At 44.5% G+C, this 8,973-nt stretch overlaps 1 protein-coding gene across 1 annotated transcript; it reads right to left on the reverse strand.

Moving 5' to 3' along the window:
- Positions 1–758: 758 nt before the first annotated feature.
- On the reverse strand, positions 759–7,508 carry osr1 (odd-skipped related transcription factor 1). Its single transcript, XM_041846900.1, has 3 exons — positions 7,264–7,508; positions 1,638–2,382; positions 759–934 (listed from the first exon to the last, which is right to left on the reverse strand). Exons 2-3 carry the CDS (start codon positions 2,336–2,338, stop codon positions 802–804), a joined length of 834 nt encoding a protein of 277 aa, XP_041702834.1. The 5' UTR covers positions 2,339–2,382; positions 7,264–7,508; the 3' UTR covers positions 759–801.
- Between the last annotated feature and the right edge of the window lie 1,465 nt (positions 7,509–8,973).

The raw sequence follows: 8,973 nt of genomic DNA on the forward strand, positions 1-8,973 counted from the left end.
TTGTCAGAGAGGTCAAGATCACATCCATTTTCCCCATTGGGCTTCATCATGCCCAACCAATACACCGCCTCTAAGTCCTTTAGCCCAATTATCTCTTAACTAAATGTGGGAAAACAACTTAGATCTAGTACAAGGTGCTCCTGGATATTGTCTGGATACATCATAGAGATCCAGGATTTTAAAATCTCTCTGAAGAATTGTTCCCCACGATGAGCACAACGGCTTCCTTGGCTGGTGAAATGTTGGTGAACATTTAACTTTTTCTATCACTTTTCTTCTGTTCAGAGAACTTCAGTTTGGTTCAAGTTTAGAGATGTTCTACTCATTCTATGTTCCAGGCACTTGAGCTCCACAATGTCCCCTGTCTTTGGTCAGCTCCACAATGTCCCCTGTCTTTAGTCAGCTCCACAATGTCCCCTGTCTTTGGTCAGCTCCATAATGTCCCCTGTCTTTGGTCAGCTCCACAATGTCCCCTGTCTTTGGTCAGCTCCACAATGTCCCCTGTCTTTGATCAGCTCCACAATGTCCCCTGTCTTTGGTCAGCTCCACAATGTCCCCTGTCTTTGGTCAGCTCCACAATGTCCCCTGTCTTTAGTCAGCTCCACAATGTCCCCTGTCTTTGGTCAGCTCCATAATGTCCCCTGTCTTTGATCAGCTCCACAATGTCCCCTGTCTTTGATCAGCTCCACAATGTCCCCTGTCTTTGGTCAGCTCCACAACGTCCCCTGTCTTTGGTCATTTTGTCTTGTCTCTTATTGTTTCCAGTGTCCCCTTGTCCACTTTTTTTTTTAGGTGTTGACATCACTTAATCTTGGATGGCTTTAGTTCCTTCACCTTCATGTGCAGAGTTTTGTGGACGGCTAGCGTTCTGGACTGACAAAATCCCTTTCCACATTCCTGGCACTTGAAGGGCTTCTCTTTGGAATGGATGTACCTGCAGGGCAGTACAAAAAGAGAGTCCGGATTGAGTAACGAAACATAACTAACACACAAAGACAGCTATCAACCTAAAGCTGCAAATTAATAGGAGACGAGAAATAAATAAGTAGAAGGAATTGAGAGGTTTGGTGATACTGCCCCGCCTAAACCATCTCATATGCACTTGATCGCTTCCCACTACTTAACTGGATTGTTACAACGTTTTCCACATACTGATCCTGAATTCCGATTCAGCATCAAATATAATCTTGCTATCGCTACGTTTAATTGGTCCGTCACTCTAGGGGAAATTAGAAGTTTGATTCGAAATTGATTCAAAATAGCACATTCAAAAGCCATGCATAACAGGTTTGGGGTCAATTACATTTGGGGCTATCCCATTTCTTCAATTGGAATTAATTCAAATGGAATATGCCTCAACCCTGATGCATGACACTGTCGGGGGCTCAACATAATTAATCAACAGCATATATGACCATTTAACAAAGCGCTTTTTCATATTTTGTATTAATATCCTATGCTGTTCTTATGTAAAGGCCTTACACAGCAGTGTAACTATAAATGGGGGGTCTGGGCTTATAAATAAAGTTTCCAATAAAATATTATTCATTCATTTACAACATTTTGGCAGCAATCTATCTCCATACTCCTCATTCGTTAAATTGAGCTTCATTGTAATGGAAAAGTGCAGGTCTCACCTGTGGTCTCGGAGGTGGTCCTGCCTCCGGAAGGCCTTGTGGCAGATGTCACAGGTGTACGGCCTCTCGTCCGTGTGCGTCCGCTCGTGGATAAGCAGGTTGTAGGACTTGGTGAAGTGGCGGCCGCAGAACTTGCACACAAACTCCTTCTTGGTCTTGGAGGGCAGGCGGCCACGGCTAGGCTTGCGCTCAGGCGACGACAGCTTGGCCACGTCCATGAGACAGCCTAGCCCGCCACGGCGAGGAGAAGTCGTGGCGGCTGCCCCTGTTATGCTCAGGTCCTCCGCCTTCAGCGGGTCCTCCTGGGTGGCGGCGGTGGCCAGGTTGGCGAAGTCGAAGCGTGGCTGGGGCTTGTTCTTGGAGCCCTGAAGGAGATTCATGGTGGTAGCTGCAGTGGCGACCGCAGCGGCCTGGTCCTTGGGCTGGACCAGGTGGGGGAAGATGGGGACGGAAGGCAAGCCGGGGAAGCGTCCGTCCATCAGGGCTGGGAGCTTGGAGAAAGTGCAGCGGGGGAGAGCGAAGGGAGGGTATCCCAGGGTCCACTGGTGGAGGTGGATGGCGTGCAGGGCGCTGAAGCTATAGATGCCAGGGACTTGGTCCGTGGGCAGCTGGAAGCCGTTGGAGGCCTGGAGGAAGGAGTAGTTGGCTAGCTGCAGGGAGGGGTGGAGGGGAACCGGGGCTGGAAGAGTCTTGCTGCCCATGGTTGGTGTCGCTACTGATCACTCAAATCACAATGCGATTCCCTCTGGAAAAGCAACACATCAAAAAGGTCAGATCATATTGATAACACAACAGAACTGTACTCATATAAGTCATTATTTGTTATAAAATTTGTACAAACCAGTGATACCATGACAACAACAGTGTAATCTACCATACTATAACTACAAATAATGACAATATGATCAGAACATTCCATAATGAAACAAGCATAATTGTGATATTTGATAATTAATCAAATAACATTTCTAACTAAGTATTTCCTGCACTTCCATCAGGCTTTTGAGGTTACCCCCTTGTTCTGGGTCATCCTGGTGTATTCACCCTGTCCCCTCACACCGCCACACCCCCCGTCCCCCCCACACCCCCTGTCCCCCATACCCCCTGTCCCCCACACCCCCTGTCCCCCCATACCCCCTGTCCCCCCACCCCCTGTCCCCCACCCCCTGTCACCCCATACCCCCTGTCCCCCCACACCCCCTGTCCCCCCCACCCCCTGTCCCCCCACACCCCTGTCCCCCCCACCCCCTGTCCCCCCACACCCCCTGTCCCCCACACCCCCTGTCCCCCCCACCCCCTGTCCCACCACACCCCCTGTCCCCCACACCCCCTGTCCCCCCACAACCCCTGTCCCCCCACCCCCTGTCCCCCCACACCCCCTGTCCCCCCACACCCCCCTGTCCCCCCACACCCCCTGTCCCCCCCATACCCCTGTCCCCCCACACCCCCCTGTCCCCCCACACCCCCTGTCCCCCCATACCCCCTGTCCCCCCCACACCCCCTGTCCCCCCCACACCCCCTGTCCCCCCCACCCCCCTGTCCCCCCACACCCCCTGTCTCCCCCACCCCCTGTCCCCCTACACCCCCTGTCCCCCCACACCCCCTGTCCCCCTACACCCCCTGTCCCCCCACACCCCCTGTCCCCCCCACACCCCCTGTCCCCCCTCCACCCCCTGTCCCCCCATACCCCCTGTCCCCTACACCCCCTGTCCCCCCACACCCCCTGCCCCCCCACCCCCTGTCCCCCCACACCCCCTGTCCCCCCACACCCCCTGTCCCCCTACACCCCCTGTCCCCCACACCCCTGTCCCCCCCACACCCCTGTCCCCCTACACCCCCTGTCCCCCCACACCCCCTGTCCCCCCACAACCCCTGTCCCCCATACCCCCTGTCCCCCCACACCCCTGTCCCCCACAACCCCTGTCCCCCCACAACCCCTGTCCCCCCACACACCCTGTCCCCTCAATGCCAGGCCAATACACAAGCGGTCCAGCTTGATTATCTAGTTGCTTTTCAAGAGGCCTCATTATCAGCGGATTAAGGTGACACATGTGAATGTCTCCTTTTACCACTGAGACAAAAGGGATGTTTTTTTCTCTGGGGAGAGCCCCTTTGCCACCTTAGAGAGTGATAAGAGCTGTCTGAACCAGACCTCCATGCCACAGGAACTACCAGCTCAACATGTGGCCACACACACACACACACACACACACCTTGAATCATGTATTGTCTGCAAGGCACACGACGAGTGATGAGAACCTGTGTGTGTGGGTACGTATGTGTGCCCACATACATGCATGTGTGTGTGTGTGTGTGTGGGACGTGCATAGGATATATGTCAGAGAAGGTGTGAGAAAACAAAACAATTCCCAGTGCTGACACACAGACACTGGGATGTGTTTGGTGTGGGTGTTTCCCCATTCCCAGAAAACATGCCCGGGGCTGTTAAGACTCAGGTAAATAGAATGACACCATTCACTGAGGCAGAATACCTGGGTGAGCTGTTTATTCAGGTTTAATAAGAGGAAATAACAAAAGGGATAGAAAGGCTCTTTGTTTCTGAGCATATTTAATGGTCAGGCTGTGTGACACAGTTACCCGATGTCTTTTCTGTCTTAGTCTAAACACAGCTCCCATGCCGCACCTTTCCATTGTGATATGATTTAGCTTTCCAGAAGAAGAAAAAAAGCATTACCCCTAAGCCATGCCGTTTGCTTTGTTTGATTCTGTTAGTCATAGGGAATCGTGCCTAATCCCCCGATTTTACCGTTTTGAAAATATGACTTACTCTTTATTCTACTGCTGGTATAAATGAGTTAATGTGGGATAAGAATTCAAATGTAATTGTTAAAAGTGGTCATGGGTTATCTAACTTGTGTCATCATCACATAAGGAAGCCCTACAATATGGCCTAATCAAGATATACTGTAGATATTAATAGGCTATATATGGGTATAGATAGACCTATTGGAGAAAAGTACCCATTGATCATATTGGTGAATATAGGCCTACACTGTTAATACAAGTGAGGATTGAGTGAGAGCCATGGTTATTATGCAGTAATAAAAGTGAAATAGTCCTAATTACAAAGAAGCTCAAACGTCTCCCGGAGATGTGTCCTTTCTGATAAGGACGCAGAAGTAATTTACTTTTACTTACGATGTCATTAGGGGCGATCAGCGGTTTCTCCCGAACCGTCTCGTGTCCTTAAAACCCTTTGATGTCTACATGCCATCTTTAACGACTCAACCATCAAGCTAAACACTGCTACCTCCCGTTCCCAGTTGGTTGTGACTGGCCAACTGTTAAATTCCGCGCCTCGACCCGACAGCGGACTTTTAATGAGATTTGAGATAAGATAACGCAAGGCATGATCGAATTATCATGTCCCCCACATACATATCACGCCATTATATGGTGTTTCAGAAATGTGCTCTCTCTACTCTAACTCTAATACATATTAGAGGTAGGCCACTAAGACGTTTAGAAATCAAATAATGGTTTAACACAAGATCCAAAATCCTATGGATTAAAGGTGACCAGAGGTAAATCTTAATGACATTTTCCCAAGACATTGTTATATAATTAGGAGAATGTTTCCGTTGGTGTTGGTAAGAAAAGTCACACCAGCGTTCCCATTTCGGTCCCCACAAGCCTAAACGAATCAAAATCAGGGCAGCTTTTCCTGGCCACAAGTTTATCTGAGCTGAGGTGATGAAAAAAGGTCGGATTACTTTGGATTTTTGCGCGCTCTTGTAGCCTCCAGACATGGGCCTACAACGTTACATGTCATGATTTAGAGGGAGCTTGGCTCTTTCAGGTCGTACATAAACACATATGCATACATGTTGGCTGGGCCTACTTAATTTGCAATTGAAAAAGCTGCAGAAAGCATGACATTGTAATACATTGCATTGGTTTTGGGTTAAGGAATTCAGGCTAGGACTCACTAAATCCATATCCACAAAATCACTAGTTTACTGTGAGTATAGGCTAGCTTTCATAAACCTGGACTTTTATTTATTTAGCTCTCCTTTTCAAAAGGGGATTCAAGTACAAAGCATCTATCTAATAATGATCTATTGTTAAGTTTTAAAAAAGTAATGGTGACCTTGTGTGTATTGGACAGCAACTGCAGAGGTCTTCTGTGAATGCAGATCCTTTGGTCAATTGTGCAGCATTTACCGGGGACACATGTTTTTAGCCGTGTGTTGATGCAGAACACGAGAGGATATGGGCACTTACATTTGCATTTGAGTAATTTAGCAGACGCTCTTATCCAGAGCGACTTACAGTTTGTGAGTGCATACATTTTTCATACTGGCCCCCCGTGGGAATCGAACCCACAACGCTGGCGTTGCAAGCGCTTTGCTCTACCAATTGAGCTACAGGAGGCTTGAGCGCAATACAATAAAGCAACAGACGTGTGCACCCAAACAACGTGGGAAACAGTTCTCTGACAATCGCAAATAAAACATAAATATGCCTAAGAATGATCTTAATTCAAGCCAATAGTTCCAGATCATATTTGATACCATAAAACAGTGATTTTGTCCATAGCAATTAGCACAATACGTTGTCCACTGTTTTAATTCTGATTATTGCAATTGCAGATCAAATAAAGTGTTTTAATGTAAAAAGTAAAGTAAAGTAAACCTATCATAGGCCTAATCCATGTTTCTATGTAAAGTACCTTAAACGTAGCCTGTCGTTATATTCCATAACATTGGTTTAACTCTAAATATGTAACTATTGATTGCATGTAATTCACCTGCAACAAAGACAGTTTAATATTAATGAATTATTAAATGAAGGTTATGTATTTTTGTTTTTTGGCGACCTAGTAAAATTCGTTGAAGTAATTTTACTATAAGAGACACTAAAAACGAATAATGATCCTAATAATCATCCTTACCACTCCATCTATATTTAATTGATTAAATCGATGTATAATACATATTTCGAAGTACCTTTAATATGCCACAAAATAATTTGGAAAAAAATAATATAAACAACAGAATAATTGATTGAGTTTAGATAAATTAATTGGGGAATACCCCTTAAAATAAATGGGCATCATCATCATCGAACACGGACATCTTTCTCATGTTAACTCAAACCATGTAATGTATCATGCAATGCAACGAAATTTATGTTTTTCATGGAATTATATCGTTATTTTCAATTAGGTCCTTGTTGATTTTACTCCATCAACTTTGCACGGTGCTGGAATTTACCTCTGAAAGATCCCACCTGTTTCACACTCGCTTCGCGCATCTAACTCAGAAGACTCACAGTCGTGACGCTCATTGCAAGCTCGAGACACTGTCGAAGATGTTTACTTCTAGTTCCAGCATTAAACAGGTCAAAAAAGGCAAAAACTGAATATTATTACTAGGCTATTGTAATAACACATCTATTCACTTCGAATGGAAGGAACAGTTATGTTAAATAACTCAACTCTGAAATCAGTTGCGATAAAGTTGACAACTTTGTTTATTGTGCCTTATTTGTTTATTGTCATTCCCCCGAAGAAGCCTGACCATCAACACATTTTACAAGTCGTATTCTAACTGATGGCTCAGAGAAAAATCACATAGAAAATGTAATACGAGGAAATAGTTACCAGCTCAGATGTAAGGTCGGTCCTATGGATCCGGAGTGGTCCTGGAGTTGAAAACCTGCGGATGTTCCGATGCAAAACGAGTTGGAGAAAACGTTCAAAGTTTAAAGTAGTTCAGAGAAAGTTTTGGACTTCGTAAGACAACTTGCCCGGCATGTTCACATCGAGTTTAGAATGTACGCGCGTGTAGTTCACAGCTGTCCAAAATAGTTGTGTGCAGAACTTCTGTAGTGACTCTGGTGAAGACGCCGTCTGTTACTGTCCTGCGGTCTGCACTCAAACCGCCTCTTTATTGCAACCAAACCCTTTACTCGCACATGCGCGTCATTTAGCCAGCCCCCATACAAATTTGAGGGAGCTCCTTACTGTAAACTCAAGTTTCTATTTTTTTCATTATAGGTTTAACCTTCTAGTGACGGCCTGAACATAGTTGTAGCACGGTGTCAACTGTAATCTCTTTTTATTTTTAGAGGCTGCAATGCCTATTTCCAATAGGCTATTTACAACTACTGAAAATATACATTTGCCATTTTGCCTAGCCCATATCGATTGGCCCAGCGTCATCCGGGTTTGGCCGGGGTAGGCCGTAATTGTAAATAATAATTTGTTCTTAACTGACTTGTCTAGTTAAATAAAGGTTAAAAAATAAAATAACGAATAAAATATGTTTTTTAGCCTGTCTAGGCCTATGAGGCTATAAAAATAGGCACGTCATAAAAATCGAATTGTAATAGCTGATCCTTGTCCATATTGGGAAAAACCTGGCAGCGAAGATTCAAAAGAGAATAGGATTTTTGTGATGCAGTTTTTCTCAGTGGATGGTAATGCTGAGATGGCATATTGATTGCCTACAACATTGCATATAAGGGTAACATATCAAGGGTTAATGGATTTGGCAATGAAGCAATTCACACTCCATGGATTTAATTGATGGCTTCAAATGTTTTAAAACACAACAAATTAAAGTATCACCCACATTTTTATTATTATTATTATTATTATTATTATTATTATTATTATTATTATTATTATTATTATTATTATTATTGTTGTTGTTGTTGTTGTTATTAATATCCTAGTTTTAATATCAATGTTAATAAGTATTTCCATAAGGTTGGTATTATTAGTGGAAGCACAACTTGCGGACTGAACCTCATGCACCCTCCCTTATAGGCCTAAAGCCTACAATCCATAATCTGAAGTGCAAAAATACCGCTAACAAATTAATTCGATTATTATATTCATTTGAATGAAAGCAAATTGCTCTTTTAAAAATAATTCCATTAGGCCTCCGGGTCTTCCTGTTTAAAATAAGCTTCTGTACGAGGTGGAAGGACTAACAAATACATTTTCACTTTCTCCTAATTAAAGTAAACATACGCCTGTCACTTTTAACTTGAGATCTGGAGGGAAAGAAATGGCACACGTGTATTTAACCCCCTAAAACCATGATTCAATTGGTCACCCTGCAATCAATCAATAACATTTAATTTATTAAGCCCTTTTTACATCAGCAGATGTCACAAAGTGCTATACAGAAACCCAGCCTAAAACCCCAAACAGCAAGAGATGTAGAAGCACGCAAAATGAAGACGCATTTCAAACCTTTAATTTCAATTGTAGGAGAAAATACCTTCTTTCTAAGTAGGGAAGAGGTGAGGTATTTCGAGTCCATTTATGTCATAAGTAAAATATCTGAAGTCAAACAATCTC

Source organism: Coregonus clupeaformis, chromosome 21, assembly GCF_020615455.1.
Source record: "Coregonus clupeaformis isolate EN_2021a chromosome 21, ASM2061545v1, whole genome shotgun sequence".
In the NCBI taxonomy this organism is placed as follows: Eukaryota; Metazoa; Chordata; class Actinopteri; order Salmoniformes; family Salmonidae; genus Coregonus; species Coregonus clupeaformis.

Excerpts from the sequence above, each read along its gene's own strand:
- osr1 (XM_041846900.1), bottom strand. The coding sequence starts at position 2,338 with ATGGGCAGCAAGACTCTTCCAGCCCCGGTTCCCCTCCACCCCTCCCTG. Across the intron at positions 935-1,637 it reads GACCACCTCCGAGACCACAG|GTACATCCATTCCAAAGAGA; the intron begins GTGAGACCTGCA and ends ACTGCCCTGCAG.